Source organism: Equus quagga, chromosome 17, assembly GCF_021613505.1.
Source record: "Equus quagga isolate Etosha38 chromosome 17, UCLA_HA_Equagga_1.0, whole genome shotgun sequence".
NCBI lineage: Eukaryota > Metazoa > Chordata > Mammalia > Perissodactyla > Equidae > Equus > Equus quagga.
Window position 1 is genome coordinate 3,038,083 of NC_060283.1, and position 18,085 is coordinate 3,056,167.

The 18,085-nt window shown below is 58.3% G+C and overlaps 1 protein-coding gene across 8 annotated transcripts in view; it reads left to right on the forward strand.

Moving 5' to 3' along the window:
• The window catches only part of SHANK2 (SH3 and multiple ankyrin repeat domains 2), a 559,847-nt gene that overhangs the window by 370,313 nt on the left and 171,449 nt on the right, over positions 1–18,085 (forward strand). For all 8 annotated transcript variants that reach the window (XM_046643796.1, XM_046643794.1, XM_046643795.1 and 5 more), the window contains one exon: positions 17,578–17,660. In XM_046643796.1, the coding sequence (XP_046499752.1) occupies positions 17,578–17,660 (83 nt within the window). The remainder of the gene's footprint in view (positions 1–17,577; positions 17,661–18,085) is intronic.

An 18,085-nucleotide genomic window follows, 5' to 3' on the forward strand; every position in this document is an offset into this window, starting at 1 on the left:
GCGGAGGTTGGAGCGACAGAGGAAGGGGCCATGAGCCCGGGAGTGCAGGCGGCCTCTAGGAACTGGAAGAGGCAAGGAAGAGATCGTCCCCCGGGGCCCCCTGTAGGCACCAGCCCTTGCGATACCTCGATCTTAGCCCAACGAGACGCTGTTCCAGCAGCGACAGGAAACTAACACAGAGAGCTCGCGAGCATTCAGCGCGCTGGGACTCAGTGCGATGAGTGGTGACCCTGGCACAGGTGGCTCTGACCAGCGTTAGCCTTGAGTAGACCTCTCCTGGAGACAGGGAGCGACGGCCCCACTTTACAGATGGGGAAACTGAGGCTGCCAGAGTCCCTGTCCTCTGCCCAAGGCCAGAAACTGCAGCAGGAAGGACTCGGGACTCCAGTTCCTCTCCCAGGTCGTGCTGATTGTGTCCCCCCCAACACACGCACATGCAGTGATCTCTGTGGGACCCCTAGTCGTTTCCAGAGGTTTGTGGGGTAGGAGATGAGGTCTGGGCTCCATGCTGGGAAAACCCATGGCGTGCCCTGGCTGTGAGGCTATGATGGGGCCACCCAGGAGGAGGGTCAGCATTGCTGCCATGGAGACCCCCGGCCCGGAGCCCACCCTGCATCTGGGAATGGAGTTGTGGCACACGGGACAGGGCTAGGCCCGCCGAGGCTGGACTCACACAGCGCCTGGAGCAAGCCCACCCGTGACCAATGCAACATCAGGATGGCACCCGCCTGCTCCTCACTCTGGGAGGTGTGCCTTCTCGCCACTGCCCTGAGCAGGGCACAGGCCACACCAGGCCAGGGGGCCGGTTGTCCCAGGAAGCTCTGAAGACCCTCACCCATGGGACCTCGTGTGGCCACGGTCCGTGGTTCCCTGCAGGCCCTTTCCCTGTGAGATGGTGAGCTCCCTGTGCTGGGGCCTAAGGGACCTGTCTCCGGCCCAGCCCCGGCTCCGAGAGGACTCAGAGGTCCATGCAGACAGAGCTCAGGGCCCAGCGTCTGCCTCCCACCTGCAGCGTCCTCAGCGCAGCCTGTGCAGGCGCGTCCTTTACTCCTGGGTCCGTGTCCTGGACGGTCCTACAAATGACCCCAGACTGGGCGGGTTAGAACACAGACTTGTTTTCTCACAGTTCTGGAGGCCAGAGACTGAAGTCAGTGTGTCAGCGGAGCCGCGCTCCCTCCGGAGGCTCCAGGGGATGGTCCTTCCTGAATTCTCCAGCTTCTGGGGGCTCCAGACATCCCTGGGCTGTGGCCGCATCCCTCCTGTCTCTGCCTCCATCTTCACATCTCTTTCTCCTCTTCTCTCTAATGTCTCTCCTCTTCTGTCTCTTAAAGGACATTTGTCATTGGATTTAGGGCCCCCCCCCCCAAGACCAGGATGATCTCCCTTTAATCTTTGCCTTAATTCCATCTGCAAAGACCCTATTTCCAACGAGATCACATGCTCAGCTCTGGGGGACTGAATTTCGGGGGATGCTCTCCAACCACGACACCCCCACCATGTGTGTCTTCCCTCGGGGACACAAGTGCCCAGGACGGAGACCCAACTTCCGCCACCCTCGTATCCTTTCCCCTGCCAGCCTCGGGGGGAGCCCTGGATCACTGTCACACGCTGCTCCGGGGGGAGGCTGCGCACACCCCAGGGGCAGAATTCACAGCCCAGGTCCTGCAGATTTGGAAATGGGTCACCGTGTGGGTTGGCAGATGGACGTCCAGGGGAGTGAGGAAGGGGCACCTGTTCTGATTTGCACGAGGAGCTGGAGCGGGGTGGACAGCGGGCAGTGGTTGACTCTGTCCGCGGCGGAAGAAAGGTCTGGGCCAGGCCTGGGCTCTGACGGGAGACTCACTCAGGCCACACGCAGAACACACCTGTGTGCCCACTGTGTGCCCACCATTCCAGGCCCTGGAGAGCGTGTGGCCAGGGAGACAGATGGCACCTCCAGGAACTCGTGGGAGAACAAGGGAAGTCGTTTCAGCTGGTCCTCGATGCTGTGGAATGAACAGAACAGGCCAATGGCCTGGGGCAGGCAGCTGGAACAGGCAGGGGGACATTCCAGGGGAGGCGACCTTGAAGCTGGACCCACAGGGTGACTGCAGGCTGCTGTCCTTCTTGACTCCCTCGCTGCCCCAGGACTAAGGCCCTGGTCCCCAGCAGCCCTGTGCCCAGCCCTGACCCACTTCTCCCCATGGGGAGATAGGAGGTGGGCCCCAGGCCTCCACGGACTGCAGGGCAGGGAGAGGCTGCCCTAGACAGCACACATCCCAGGAGAGGGTGTGAGGGCCCAGGGAGGAGCTCTGTGACCTCCCTCCACGGGCCGAGGACAGGCCTGCCCCCGTGCTCGGGGAGAGGCTGGCTCCTAGCAGACGAGTACTCTACAGCTGAGCATCTAAGTTTGGTGTCCAGCTCTGCCCTGTGCAGCTGTGTGACCTTGAGCTAGTCCCCACACCTCTCTGAGCCACAGCTTTCTCGTTTGTAAAGTGGGAAAGAAAACAGTGCCTCCCTCCTGAGTTTGTGGTGTGAGAGAGAGAGAGTGGGGGTAGGGGCTTCACACAGCTCCTGGCGTGTCATGAACGCAGGACTAGTGTGGCCGTGCTGCTGCTGTCTGTAGGATCCACATTCGCGTGGATTAATCCGTGCGGTTACCTGTTGTTGGACTGTCATCCGGTTCTTCTCAGTAATGTGGGAGGGAGGGAGAGAGGGAGGCAGGAAGGTGGGAGGGAAGTTAGTTCTAGTGAGTACATTTCAGCTAAAATCTGTTTTGATAAACTCAGACCTCCTAAGATCCTCTAACTAATGAGAGTGAGTGTGTTGGAGTTTTGGGGATAGAAAGGGAAATAAATGGAGAATGAAAGTCAGACTATTTATCATTCTGAAGACGAGAAGGAAGGCCGGAAGGGAGGGAGGGAGGGGAGAGGAAGGAGGGAAGGAAGGAAGAAAAGCAAATAAAGATGCGGGCTGGGCTTGTAGACAGGTGCCTGGAACCAAACAGATTGCACCTAGAAAAATATCTGTCGGAGGCAAATTAGAAACGAGCAAATCATCATTAGAGCCGCAAGGAGCAGGTCGGCTGCCCCAGCGCAGGGGAAAGGCGAGACGGATGGCCTGGGCTGGCCAGCCATGTGCTGGCACTCCATCCTTAATCAAGAGTAATGAGGGAAATCAGGGGAGAATTAGGAAACCTTGAAGAACAGGGAAAGTTAAGGAAAGCAACCAGCTGGGGCTGAAGCCCTGGGAAATTGAGACCCGCCGCGGCCTGGCGCCGAGGCTGGCTGACGTCTCGGGGGATTGACCCCACGCTGCACTGACGGCTCTGTCCAAACTCTGCGGGCAATGGCAGCAGTAACTCAAGTGGAGCTGTGGAAGGTTGCAGGTGGGCTGGGACGCCCTGCACAGAAAAGCGACAGACAGCTGGGGACAAGCCCCTCCATCACGAGACATTATCTTTCTTAGAAACTTGCAGACAGCTGGAGCTAGAGGGAAGTGGATGCAAGCAGCAGCTGTGCTCACAGGGGACAGGTCAGGGAGCTTCCCCAGACAGGAGCACACGAGGGCGTGAGCGTCTCTCCAGCTCAGAAGGAACCTGACGCCTGGAGCCCTGTCCGTGCCAACCCTGAAGGTCGGAGGGCGTGTGGGGCTTGATTTAAGCCAGGCCAGCTTGCACAGTCATGGGTGGCGGTCCAGTGCGAAGCGCCTGCCCCAGTGCCCTGGGATGCTGGGAGGAGAGAGAAGGCCCAGTGCCACACTGGGTTCAACAGGAGAAAGTACGCCACCGAGCTAGACAAGTTGCCCCTCAAAGACCTTACCTTGGCGTCGCTTTTCCAGAATGGAAATCCCATCCTTTGATGAGCTTGGTCCTGAGGCAGCGGGATGCATCCAAAGATGCAGCTGCCTCCGGTCCTGGGCCCTCCGCTCTCCCTTCTGTAAGACCAAGGGGCTGCCCCACACCAGCATCCAATCCCCATCTGTGTCTAAAATCCATCATTCGTTACTTCGGCTGGCTGTTTCGGCCTTCCCCAGCTTTGCTGTGTCTTTTTGTCCCCAACCACATGACGTACTCGTTATTACCACTCTGCTTTGTATCAGCCAGCGCGCTTAGGGAGCCCATGTTGTGGTTAGCAGGAAATGAGTCTTGGCTCAGACCAAGAAAACCACCTTTATTTAGCTCCCGACTTTCTGAACTGAGTCAGTTTGAGACGAGGGGCTGTAATCAAATCTTCCTCAGGAAATTGAAGGTTGTGCGGGACCTCGGGTCTGTGCCACCAGGGCTCCTGGGTCCTTGCTGCCAGTGAGCAGTCGTTGAAAGAATAGGGGTCTGGATCAATCTTTTCCAGCCCAGAGCACAACTCAGAGGCTGCTTGATTTATCAAAAAGTCTCAGCATCCCAATTTCTGCTCATTTGCCCGTATTTTCTAATCTCTAGTCAACCTCCTCCACCCTCCCTGCTCCAGCCTCCAGATGGCCATTAGGACACCTCTGGCTGCAAATAATAAAAATCCCACTGGTGGCGGCTGAGACCACAGCGCCGAGCCCACATCCAGAGGAGGGCACATCCAGGGTTTGTTCCGTGGGCCAGTGGCATCTCTGGAATCCTCTTGGCCTTTCCCTCATGGTCGCAAGATGGCGGCCACAGCTCCAAGCATCGTGTCCTAGAGCAAATGCTGTGCTAAGAATATAGAGAAGACAGTGCCAGGAAGCACTCCTCTAAGTCTGTCTCCCCCTGAGTAAAATCTGTTCCAGGGCCCCCAGGGGACTTGCCCTCGGGCCTCATTGGTCAAAACCATGTCCTGAGACCACCCATAACTTCAAGGGAGGCTGGGAAAGCAGGTATCTGACTGTTCCGGCCTCTGTCGTGGGAAGCAGGCCGGGGGAAGGACCAGGAGCTGGGTGTGTGAGATGGACAGGGCTCAGTGCTGCGCATGTAGTCACGCGTAGTCATGTGAGGGACAGCACCAAGGGCCTCCCGGAAGTGGTGGCTGTTGAAATGGGCTTTGAAGAAGGAATAGGAGTTCGGCGTATAGAGCTAGCAAGCATACAGAGAGCATTCCAGGTAGAAGTAGAAATATGAACACAAGAACAGCGTCCCTCTGCTCAGCCTGGGAAGACCTCCTCGTTTGGCAGACAGCCCGTTAATGGAAATGAGACATCATAAACGTGCTGTTTCAACGGTGAAGATTTACACCAAAATTCTTGCGCCCGTTGTTAGGGGTTGGGCCTCCCTAGGCTTCAGCCCACTTGTCCCACGGTGTTCTTTCTTCCTGCCTTGCATTAACCAGCGCACAGGGTGTGGTTCACCATTTCCGGTTCTGGATGTTTGGACGTGGGGCAGGACCTACCCACAGGACCTCCTCGGTTCCTCCCCGGGTGCCCTCTGGGCAGCTCAGATGTGGACAGGAAGTCCGCCATTGCTTCTCCAGAGTGTGCTGCCAGAGCCAACACCCACCCTGCACGGGTGCCTCCTCTCTCCCGACCATTGTCCAGGTGGGGAGGACTCTGGGCCCTTAGGAGGTGCTCCCTGCCCACCCAGTGACCGACAGCCACTCAGTGTCCTGCAGCTTCCAGCCCCAGACAGCCTGGCTCTCCCTCCAGCTGTGTGCTCCTGTGCAGGTCACTCACCATCCCTGTGCCTCAGTTTCTCCATCCATAAAGTGGGAGTAATAACAGCACCCACCTCATACGGTCATCACGAAGATTCAATCAATTTAACACGTGGAGCACTGAGGACTTGTCTGGCACAGCCAAAGTGCTCAAAGAGTGTGGGCAGAATCAGTATAATATTTACTATTACTTATTCATTGTTACTAATTAAGCCAGAATGCAGATCTACCCCCACTCGGAGCCAGCTCAGCCTAGAAACCCAGACACAGTAAGGGGCGTGTGTTTCTTTGCGCTTCAGAAAGGGTTCTCCGTATGATCCTTCTGAACCTTTCTAGGGCATCTCATGGATGACCCCATTTCTAAAAAGTGTTCTCCCTGTGTCTTTCCCGGAGCTCAGATCTTGCATAGAACCAGGCACCTGAGTAGGTAATGTAAGTGTTGCTTGTGTAGGAGGATTAAGACTTTTCTTGGCTTTCATTATATGTAGCTATATGTGGGTTGTTCGGAGGCGCTCGCATACATGCATTATTTGTGTCAATTTGAGTGTCTTTAGAAGCTACAGCCCACAGGCCAAGTCCAGCCCACGGCCCGTGTTTGTCAATAAAGTTTTATTGGCACACAGTCTCGCCCAGTCACTTACATACTGTCGTCTCTACTTGGAGCCACAACCAGCAGAGCAAGTAGTTGCAACAGGGACCGTGTGGCCTGCAAAGCCTGAAATATTTGCTCTCAGGCCCTTTCCAGAAAGAGTTTGATAACCCCTGATCCAGAACGTTTACAGAGCCCCTTTCAAAGGACTTAGCAAAAGGCTCCACGTGCAAATGTGTCTCCTTCATACTCTGAGCCACTTTTAGAACTGTCTCTTCAGTGAAGGCCACCTCTTACCTGAGCATCAGCACTCAGAACAGAAGCGAGATATCCTGTGGAGGGAGCTTGTGGGTCTAGTGGGGGACCGGAGCAGAGGCCGGGCCCTCCCCTCCGCCTGGTCTCTCCTGACCTCTCGCAGTGGGCCTGGTGGGGGGACGGCAAGTGCGGGAGCCGGGAGCCCCCAGCCCCTCACCTCCCCCGGCTCAGCCTCCTCTCCAAAGCCGGGGCACCAGGTGGCACCCACCCTCAGTCCGGTTCCCAGGAAAGGAGCTAACTTCTAGTTTAAAGCTGTGGACGATGTCCCGCTCCCCCTGGAGGGACTCAGGAACCGGCCTTGGGGGATGAGCCCAGCGGCCCGTCCTGCAGCCCACTCACTGTGGTCCTTTTGGGCGAGCTTCACGACCAACAGATGGGGCAGGCTTGGCCTGTCATTTTAATCAACAAAGCAGGACAAGTCATGGACAGCCCCTTCCTGCACTCCCAGAAAAACGCCGAGCAGGTGTTCCATTCCCTTCATTTTTTTCTTTTTTTGAAGGTCTTTTAAAGAACATTCATTTCAGGGTCAAAGGGCAAGGGTTACGAGTTGACCCTATTACTAGCCAAACCATGTGGCCCTGGGCAGGGCTTTTCTCCACCGGCTCCATTCCCCGACGAGAATGATCCCGCCAGCCCGGAGGGTGGCGAGGGTCGCGGAGGGAAGCGGGCATCCAGGATGGTTGACATAGAGCTGTGGGCTCAGTGCTCCCTCCCACAGGTGGTGGAATGGAAGGACGACCAATTAGTCCCAGTTTGCCCGCAACCAGTCCAATTTTAAAACTGAAAGCCCCCTGTTTTGGGAAACCCCTCCGTCTTGGGCACCCCAGGACCGTGGGTCACCCCTGTCCGTATCACAGACCGTGCACGAGAGTCCCTGGTTTAGGTTTCGTTCATTGAGTCAGTAAGCATCAATGAAGCATCTGCGTTCACCAGGCAGTCGAGAAGTCGCCTCTGCGGAGGTGACCTTTGGGACCTAAATAATGACAGCAGTCTGGCTCCTGGAGACCTGGAGCAGCATTCCAGCGGGCGCACGGGCAGTGCAAAGGCCCTGCAGTAGAGAGGAGGTTGGCCTGCGGGAGGAAGAGAAGACAGCAGTGTGGCTGGAGCAGGAGGAGTTAGGAGGAGGAGAAGGGGGCATGGGTCAGATCACAAAGAGTCTTAGCCATGGTGGGGAATTTGGATTTTTATCCCCGATGCTGACAGGAAGCTGATGGAGCATTTTAAGCGGGAGAGCTATGATCTAAGATTTTTATGGTAAAGAAGTGAATTCAGGGAAGTTGTGTGAGGCGGCTTTTGTGGTCCTCAGGCGAAAGATGATGGGACCTTGGGATCGGCAGAGGTTGTGGACAGATGTGTAAATGCCAGCTCTGTCTTGGTGCTCCAGCCGGTGGCACTTGCGGACAGGTTGACTACTCAGGGAGGGAAGAGAGCACTTCGGGAAGACTCCTGGGGTTGGGCTCACTCCTGGGTGTGGCGTGTCCCAGGTGCATGAGCGCCAAGGCCCTTTTTCTTGTTCCTGGAGTTCGGAGTGCTCCCTCCTTCAGCCGTCACTCACGGAGGCAGCCCCACAGCATCTATACAAGCAGAGCCCGGGGCTCCAGAAGCTTTGGGACTGGAGCGTCCAGGTGTCCCTGGCTCGTGGGGTCCGGCCCTCATCCCCTCTGCTTACAGCTGCGTGTGAGCCCCAGCGGGGTGTCCTGGTTTCCTGACACAAGACGTGTCCCGTGCGTGCAGGACGCCCCTTTATAAGGAAGGAAGCCTGGGGTGCTCGGCCGCTTTCACCGGGAGGGTCTCTTGTGCACAGAAAAATGTTTCAGTTTTCAAATAACTTTTCAGACTGAACCCAAGGGGACATTCTCACCAGCTGATGAAGGCTTCCACCCCCTGCTGGGTGCCACGCCTGGGCTGGGGACCTTGTAAACAACGTCACCCCATCGTGACGTTTCTGGGCTGCAGTTGACACCCATATTTTGCAGGTGAGGGTTTTGACACCCAAGGTCACAAGCTGGTTTGGTGACACTGGGATCCCCACCCGGCCTTTCAGGCCTCAAGGTGGCCATTCCTCCATCAGCCCTCATTCCCATTCATTTCGCGGGGAGCTGTGGTTGCCTCCCATCGTTGTTTTGAACGCACTGAAGCCGTATTTTGTCTTCCTGGCAGGTAACGCACCTGCTAGTACTTAGGAAATGCTTTGGGGTGATTTACTGCGAAGTAATGAGACAATTTAATTTGAATCAAGTTCTTTGCACATTATTGCTTCTATTAGGAAAAACTTGTATCGCTTATCATGTTAGCGACGAGGAGGAAAACGGCCGCGACGAGCCCCGGGCGGGGCGTGGCCATAATCGCCCATCCGAGAAGCGGCTCCCGTGAGAGCGCGTCTCCGAGGAGTGGGTGTGCGGGCTCCATGGGGACGGAGCCCGTCGCCCTCAGCCATGCAGCGTGAGATGACGCTGCTCCCGCCCGTGGAGCAGGACGGGCTCCCGGGAGCCAGGAACAGTGTCATTTGTGAATGAACTGCCCACGTTCGTCATCTCCCACACGTGACACCAGAGCAGCCTTGCACAGACTGTGGCTCAGAACACCAAGATGGCACCGGGCGTGGGGCTCCATTGGCCCTGGGAATTGCTGCAGCCTTCCACCGGCACGGGGCAGAGAGGGCAGGGAGGGCCGGCCAGGCCAGGGACCAGCCCTACTGGGAAGCAGGAAGCAGGATGCGGGGAGCAGCAGTGTGTGTGGCCAGGGGCTGGGAGGTGCCCGCTGGGAGGCGAGTGATGGGTGACTCAGGGAGCCCCTCCCCCCCGCTCGCTCGCACCAGCCAGGCCTTCCAAGGTCCGGGCCTGGCCCTGCCCCTGCACACCCGTGGAGCGTCCCTCTGTGCCACCCCGCAGCCAGCACTGCCGCCGTGAGCTGGGCCTCTGCCACGCCCGGCATCTCTGCCCAGCTCAGACACCTGTTGAGACCGCCCGCAACCCCCTTGGAAGAGCCGCCGGGCTGTGTCTAGCCTCGTTCTTCCTGATTGGCAGATCCTGGAAATTTCTAGGACAGCCGCCGCCATTCCCGGTCCCCGGAGGTCCTTCTTTCGAATAGTGTCCCAGTTCCTGCTGCATCCGGCTTTGTCACCGAAAAGCGTTTACCCGAGCAGTGGTGGAGACCAGGCTGCTCTCGGGCTTCCCTTTCCCTGCGCTGGAGACGGCGGGGTCCCCCCACAGCTGCCCTGGGAAGGAGCTGTCAGGGGTGGTAAACACACCAGTCTCCTACGCATGTCCTGCCCGGGGTCCCCCAGTCACCGCGGCCCCCGCATCCACCACTCTTTAGAAGGACCTCGGTGGGCTGCAGCCCAGACCCCGTCAACCGTAGGGGACGCGCCCACCGCGCACAGTCCATAGATCGCCATGGAAGAGTTCCGACACGATCTTGATGATTCTGCCCTCAAGCCCACTTGCCTGTAACTCTTGTCCTTATTCCCCCAGCGGCTTCTGTGATGTCTTTGCCATCGGCCACACACCCAAGAATCCTTTCAAAGGGAGGAAAACCCGCCTGGAAGTGGGTTTATACCTGCAGTGATGCGTTTATGGATATGAAACTTAAGGCAGTTGACCGCACGTTAGATATCAGAGACGCTTAATTAACGCGGACTAGTTCCCATGTTGTCATCTGCTCGTCGGATTTTAGGGCCAGTGGATTTTATTTTCCAGGGTGCAGACACGTTTGTGGATCCCCTACAAGGCTTTGAGGCCACGGGGGGCTGGGTTGTAGGGCCTGATGGCCGAGTAGTCCAGCGTCTCCGGCCGGCGGCTCTGTGCCACGCTTTCTCTCCCGCAGACCTGCCGAGGGTCAGCTCACTTGCCTAAGGCACCAGATCCAGGGTTCGTGTGTGTCCCCTCCTGCGGACGCACTCGGGCACAGCGTCTTCCCTGTGACGTCGATTCCCGCCATGGGATCAGGCCTTCTTGACCGCCCGCGGTAGCACTTTCGCCTCGTGCTATTGGCTCGGGAGGGCCTTGCCATCAGCAAGAGCAGACTCCCGTGTGTGAATTGTCTAGATGGAAACATGGTTGTTGTCCAGAGTTCCTGCCACGTGTGCAACCCGCCGCTGGGTCATCCAGCGGGATTCAGGCCTGGCCGGAAAAAGGCTGGGGGAAAAGAAGTGGAACTTTTTCTATCATTTTAGCCTGCTTGGGGAAAAGCTTGGGTCGTCCCGGACCTGGCTGGAATGCTTCTCACTGCCCAGCTGCGTCCCCTGGACCTTGCCCTGGGTATGCAGTGCTGACACCCGTGGCCCCGTGTGATCGGCCCCTCCTGCCTGTCCCATGTGCCTTGGAACCTTTATCCATGTGGTTCCACCTCCGTCTGGAATGTTCTCCTCTCCCTCCTCCCCCTCCAGCCCCCCAACCTGTTCACGTCTATTCGTGCATCGGTCCTCCTCCTCCAGGAAGTCCTCCGGCCCCCTTCTGGTTCTTGCAGCCCCATATCCTGCACATTGTGTGACTGTTGAATTAATATTTGTCTTCCCGCTTGCCCCATTTATGAGTTTCCCGAGGCTACTGTAACAAATTCCCGCAGACTGGATGGCTTCAAACAATAGAAATGTATTCTCTCCCCATTCTGGAGGCCAGAACTCTGAGATCCAGGAGTCGGCAGGACTGTGCTCCCTCCAGAAGCACTAAGGGAGGATCTTCCCTCCCCTCTGCCAGCCTCTGGGGGTTTCCAGCAGCCCTTGGTCCTCCTGGGCTTGTGGCTGCTTCCTTCCCATCCCCGCCTTGGTCTTCACGTGCTTGTCTCTCCTCTGCGTCTCTATGTCTCAGATCTCCTCTCTTTTCTCTTCTGAGGACCAGTCATTGATTTTAGGGCCCTCGCTAAGTCCGGGATGATCTCCTCTCGAGATCCTTAACTGATCGTGTCTGCAAAGACCCTATGTCCAAATAAAGTCACCTTCTCTGGTGCAGGGGGCCAGCACTTGAATGCATCTTTTGAGGGGACACCATTCAGCCCGCTCGACCTGACACCTCCACAAGGGTCAGCCTGAGCCCAGTGGGTTCCCTCCAAGATGCTAAGTACCCCGGTCATCACCTGACACTTAGTAGGTCTTCAGTAGGCAATGGCTGCATTAATTTACTAAATAACGTAGTCACTTAACCACTGGCCCCACTGCTTCGGAGCTTTAGTCTTAGACCAAAACCCCGTCTCAGTGGACCAGGGAAGAAATGTCGCTGTTTGACTTGACAGGGTCCCAGCCCAGCCGGGCTCCTGAGCATGAAGCCACCTGGTCTACCCCAAGGGTCCCTGCCATGATCCTTCCAAGCGGGACAGGGCAGGCCGAGCCCCCCGGGGCCCCGCGCGCTCGCACATCCCTGCCTCCCCGGGCCTGGCTTCCTGCGGCTCCCTGTTTACACCCCCTCCAGGAACAGGTGCTGCTGCCAAGAGAGCTTGTTCAGTGGTGGACAAATCCTAAACGCCAGCTGTCATCGCTGGCACCTGCCACCTCCTGGACCCGAGGAAAGCGGCCTTCCCTGTAGCCCGTCACGGGGCCCCCACTGTGAGGACGGGAACTGTGGGCCACGGGTCAGAGCCACTTGACGCCTGGCCACCTGTGGTCTTGCGAGGCAGACGCCAGAGTGTCTTCAGCTCTGCCAGTGGGTTGGGCCTCTGGGTCCCACTGTGTGGCCGACCCTGCTTTCCCACAACCCTCCGGTCTTGCTCCAAGCGTATTCAATAAACTCTTTGCTGGGATGTGGTAGGACTGCTGGGTGAGCAGGAGCACGGACAACACGGCCACCTTTGATGCTCTCTATCATGTGGCTCCTAGGAGAGTTGCGACATGGAGTTGCCCCTCCCAGGGTTGGTGTGGTTCTGTATGGCCACCTCCGGCCTTGCATAGCAGCCCTACGGCCCATACCCCTGGGTGGCTTTCCATATAGGGACACCTCTTACATTCTCCAAGGCAGCCGATGGCCTGTACTTTATGAACTAGAAAAGGGGCCTGTCCCTTGCCCCAGGCACTTCACTTCCCTCTGTGCTGAAATCACCATAATGAACATATGGTTCTGTGATGGCCGTGATGCAAATGGTATCCTCTGTAGTTGTACCATGCACAACCTGTGCAGCTGTCCTTGGCGGGGCTGGGTGCTCATCCCCTTTCCTTCCACAGTTCCTGCTACAGGTAGCTGGCAAAGGAGAGTAGATTTCAGGTACATGAAAGTGCTCTTCCACCCCGTTCAGAAAACGCATTTGAATAGAGCGCAGTTGGATTACTTTTTTTTTGTTTAATCAGCAAACAGGTGGAACCTCACCAAGGGTAGCCGTGCCGTGCAGGGAGATTCAGAGAGGAGCGAGGCCTGATGTTCACTTTCAAGGAGCCCGCGGTTAATGGCTAGGGGGTGAGCAGGGCCCCATCAGGGGCTTGCTTGAGGGGCCCCTCGTGGTAGGAATGTGTGACCTTGTGCCTCATAGGGACAGTTTGGGATGGCTTCTGCCCAGCTCAGAGGGCCTGCGAGTTAAAGGTGTTGGGGGGTAGGGGGGCAGGGTCAAAGGGAACATGGTACATCAGGCAGGGACGTAATACAGAGGCCCAGGGTGCAAGGAATTGGGAAATTATAAGGCCAAGTTTAGGGCATTTTAAAGGAGAATGAGCTGGAGGCGACTCAGCAGGAAGGCTGGGCCAGGATCTGGCCCCAGGCACGGGGAAGATGCAAAGCTGGGGTGTGGCCTGGTCACTTTGGGGTGAGGCTGTTCCACCAAGCCCCGTCCCCAGGGACCCGTGGCACTGACTTCTGAGCTCACACCAAGGTCAGCAGTGTGGGGACTATGGAGGTGACAAGATCGTGCCCCAGGGAAGTCGGCTCTCGATGCGTCTGGGCTGCATCTGGAGAGCGGATCTGCTGGTGTGGGGCAGGGCTGGCTGGGGCGGCCTCTGGTTCTCATGCTTCAGCAGGTCTCCCGGGCATCTCAATGCCCCGGCTTCTGGACATGGCCACAGCTGCCATCCTGGGACACTTTTTAGATTCATAAACCAGCAGAAAGACCCTCTGAGGGTTTCTCATCTCCAGGAAGGTTCCTCCCTGAGGCGTGGGGGTGGGACTTCCCAGTCTGATTCTGTACCATTGGGACCAAATGAGACTTGAGCTCCTGTTTTAAGAGGGTGACACTTCCCTTCCAGTTTCCCGTAACTTTGCATGGGTTGCTACAAAGATTCTAAGTTTCTAACAGCCAGGAGCTGCCTTTGCCCTTTCGTCTGGGGCTCCCTGGGCCCAGCCAGGTGCATGCAGTAGGCACTCCACGATGCTGAGCTGCTCCTGCCCTCTGGGTACGCCTGGGAATGCAGGCGTCATCCCGGAGCCACCTTCACTCCAAACCCTGCGGTCTTCCTTCGGCCACCTCCACTGATGACACCCCTGTTCTCCACACTTGACGCCTAACTCATGTTCGCACATGTCTTGCTCCATTCCACAAACGTTATGGGGTGTGTGGCCCCGTGCTGGGTGCTGCGGGCTCCTGGGGTGATCCGTGAGATGAGGTCACGGCCCACGTCTCCTGGGGGCCTCAGCACTCGAGGGCGGGTGCGGATGCTAACGAGGGCGGCATCCCTCGTTACAGGGGGGCCTCGTCTCACTTGCTCTCCAAAGTCCCTACAAGGCAGGTATTATTATTGCCCTGTCTTTGCAGGTGGGGAAACTGAGGCTCTGAGTAGCTAAGCTGGTGCGCGCCTGAGCTGGGGTTCAAACCCGAGTGTGTTTGTGAATGAAAAGAAGGGAGGTCGTGATGGGCAGGGGCCAGAGGCTGTTTAGATCCTGAGATAACGCAGGAGAGAGAAGCTAGGGGCTGTGGGTCTTCGTATCAGAGACCAAGGAGATGGGCGTCAACTCAGCCAGCAGGACGGAGCCACACAGTTTAGGGGGAAGACAGTGGCACTCACGCACGTGAGTCAAAAAGTTCTTCGGTGGGTTGGGAATCGCTGAGAGGGTTAAGGGAGGGCTCAGGACACGGGCTCCGTCGTGAGCTTGAGAGGGGTCCTTACGGGAGGGGGGCTCGGCCCTTGCAAATAAGGACCCTCCTCGGGGTGGTTGCTGTTATTAAACACCTGCTGCATACCTAGGCTTGGTGGGTTATTTCATTAACTCCTCCTAAGGCCCACGGGCGTGATTGCTGTTAGTTCCATTTTGCGGAGCGGGGCCTGAGGCTCTGGAGGTCAGCGTGACCTTGGGTCAGAGCAAAGCTGGGGTTTGCTCTGAGCTCTGAGTGATGCCAACACCATTCCTTGCCCGCCACGGCAGAACACCCCTGCCCCACGCGGTCACTGGGGTTGTAGCCAACAAGTGTCCAGCCAGCTGCGCTGCCCGTAACAAGTTCCCCAGCACAGGGGGACAGCTGGCAGGAGGCAAGGGGCCGGTTTGGGCCGTAATTTGGTCTTGTGGGCGGAGTTGGCCCACGGTGGGGCCGTGTACCTGGAGCACAGCACAAGTTCACCTGAGAGCCGGGCAGAGGCGGGCCATGTGTCCCCGGGGGAGAGAGGGCCGAGGACCCTCGGAGCTGGCACCCTCTCTCTGGGGTTTCAGGGAACTGCTTGCCGACAGCTACGCATGCAGAGAGAAGTGTGGAGCAAAGGCCATGGCTTCAGCAGCCAGGGCCCTGGAGAAGCAGGAGCGTGTTTTGGGCTTGCCCCTGTCCTGTACCGGGTGGGCCACGGGGCCCGGGCTCCCTCCGCTTTGAGCAGTTCAGAGGGAACAGAAGGGGGCAGTGGGAAGGTGGTTTGTCTCTGTATCCTGGTTGAGGAAGGCTGTGGAGACGGGAGGGTGGAGAGGCCTGGTAGAGGGTCTGCTCACACAGAGCCCCGGCTCTCCCCCTCCAGTCCTGGGTCCGCAGGTCCTGGGTAACCGCCATGCCAGCCACTGTTCCTGATGGTGGTTAAAGGGACAGCTCCCTGGGGCTCTCTCCTTCCACCGCACCGTCATGGGTATCGCCCCATCTGACCTTACGGTGATCCAGGGAGGCCCGTGGCTTGTTCTCACTGCCTTAAAATGTGAGGGGAAACTGAGGTTTAGAGAGCCCCGTCACTTACTGAAGGCCAGGCCAGCCATGTGGCCCTGCCCGCGGGCTCCCGGGGCCCTGGACTCCTCACCATGCTTCAGCCCTCATCTGGGGGCTGTGGGGGAGCAGAGCCAAGGGGCTCACGGTCGCGACAAAGCTCCAGGAGCTCAGACTCCCTGCACTTGGCAGGCCGTCTCCGGGGGGGAAGGCAGGTCGAGAGCCCAGGGACCGAACCTCCCCCCTGCCGGGTTCTTAGACCCCCTGGCCGGTCATCCTGGATTGTGTGGCCTACAGGCTGTCAAGGTGTGTGCCCCTACTGTGCTTTCCTGGAAGACAGGGTCACCCTGGCGAGTTCCTTCGCACGGGCGTCTGATGCAGGGATGAGGGGCTCAGGAGGGGGTCAGGATGCGTGTGGCTTCTCCCGCTATGTCCCCAACCTCCCTGGAGCTCCCCTGCCCCCTCTGTGCCGTGGGAAGCTCCTGGCTGCTGCCCGCCCAACACTCCCCCAGACCCTCCTTCTCCCGGGGCCACCCCATCTGGGTTCACTGTGGTGCTCCCAGTTGGCTGCGTGCTGGGGGCGCCGACTTCCTGCAGGCGGCGAATCCAGCGCTGGGCAAGGCTGACCTTCACTTGTCTGGGACTTCAAGCCCGTCAGCACGTTGCTCCCACCGTCTGCTCTCTGCTTCCCAGGGCCGCCCCCTCCCAGACAGGGGCCTGCTGAATTCTTCGGGCCCACCGCAGCCTCTCCGTTGAGGCCTATCTCTGTGGAGCCCTTTCTCCTCCGCCCAGCCCTCCCACACCAGCCCCCTTGGACCCTGTTGAAAGCCTCCCCACGTTGCCTCCCGCCCCTCCTTCCTCCCTCCACAGCGGCCCGCCCCACTCCTGGCTTACTTCTGGGGCAGCAGCCGAATGCCAGAGGGATGCAGCCCCCAAGAAGGTGGGGAAGGGCCCCCAGTTTAGCGCCGGTCCCATGGCCCACGAGGAAGTCCACTTCTGTCCTGCGCCCCCCCCCCCGGTGCCTCCGAGGATGGATGACCATGTGGCAAAGCGCCCTGCCTGTAAATGATGGGGGAGCTTTGACAGCGGAAGCAAAGTTGGAGCTTTTGGGTTTCTTTCCTTTAAAAGAAAATCCTGTGCCAGGAGGCAGATGGGAGCTTTCGATTGTCTCTCAAAGAGGGAAGCCCGCAAGCCGCCTCTCCCCGTCCCCACAGCCTCGTCCTCCCCAGGGGCGGCCGTGTTGTCAGTGGCTTTGGCGCTACCGGAATGGCCTGCCCCCTCCCGCTGGAAGCCCCCGCCGCCGCCGCCGGCACGCGGGAGCAGAGCCCCGGCCGCCCCCTCTGCCAGCCTGCGGTGCCTCTGCGCGGAATGACGCGGAGCGGCTGCCGCCTGGGGCATTGTGGGCTCCTCGGATGACTGTGGGGGCACCACACACACACACACACACACACACACACACACACGCTCGGACGGAGCGGGAGGGGTCGCTGCATCTCCGTGGCCCGGCTCTTGCGGGGAGCAGAATAGAATTTGATTTTTTTTTGTAAACCGCTTGGAGAAGAAGGAAGAGAAAACCTGCTGCCTCATTTCTCCTCCGGCTGATTTCGTTTGCACCACCACCCCCCTCAAGAGGAGGCATCCGGCCGGGGGCTCCTTAAGGCTGCCGCCCCACGCACGGTCCTTCGGGCCACTTACTTTCTTTGCTCCCTGGTGCCTGGAGCCGGCGGTTCGCTCGGCCATCGCCGGGGCCTCCTCCCCACCATGCCTGCCTCCTTCCTGCCGCTCGCTCCCGCGCTGCTGCTGCTGCCTCTGCCTCTGCCGCGCCCCCCCCTCCGCGCCCCATTGTGCCAAGCCCGCCTATCCCCTTAGCCTGCCCCCCCCCCCAGCTGCCTTCCCTCTTCCTGCGCCCTGTGCTGCCTACTTTCCTCCATGCTGCCTGGAGCCGGCGAGCTGGGGTGATTAATTGGCTACGATGATGAACGTCCCCGGTGGAGGACCGGCCGCCGTGATGATGACAGGTTACAATAATGGTCGCTGTCCTCGGAACTCTCTCTACAGTGACTGCATCATCGAGGAGAAGACCGTGGTCCTGCAGAAGAAAGACAATGAGGGCTTTGGATTTGTGCTCCGAGGGGCGAAAGGTAAGCAGAAGCCGCTCCCAGCCTGGATACATTCACATGTGTGTGTGTGTGTGTGTGTGTGCACGCCTGTAGGAAAAATGTTCCCCAGCTCCTCGGAAAGCAGGCTTTTTCCTGGGGGCACTTGGTTGCTAGACAACTGGGTTCTTTAACATTCTGCCTTATTCAGACAACACTGGGGCTTCCTTGAGGAATATTTTTAATTTTCTATACACAGTATTGCTCTGAACCAGCTCTCTCTTTCTCGCTCCCTCCCCCCACCTTTTTTTTTTTTTTTTTTTTAAATCCTAGGTTTAATCTATATTTTGTGGTTTGGTTCAGCCCAGTTGTGGCTGGATTCAGAGCTCCTGGTCTCAGACACCCAGAATAACTGGGTCCTGAGTTCCGGGTATCTAGAAACTGCCCCGTTCTGGGAGTGGGCTTTGGTT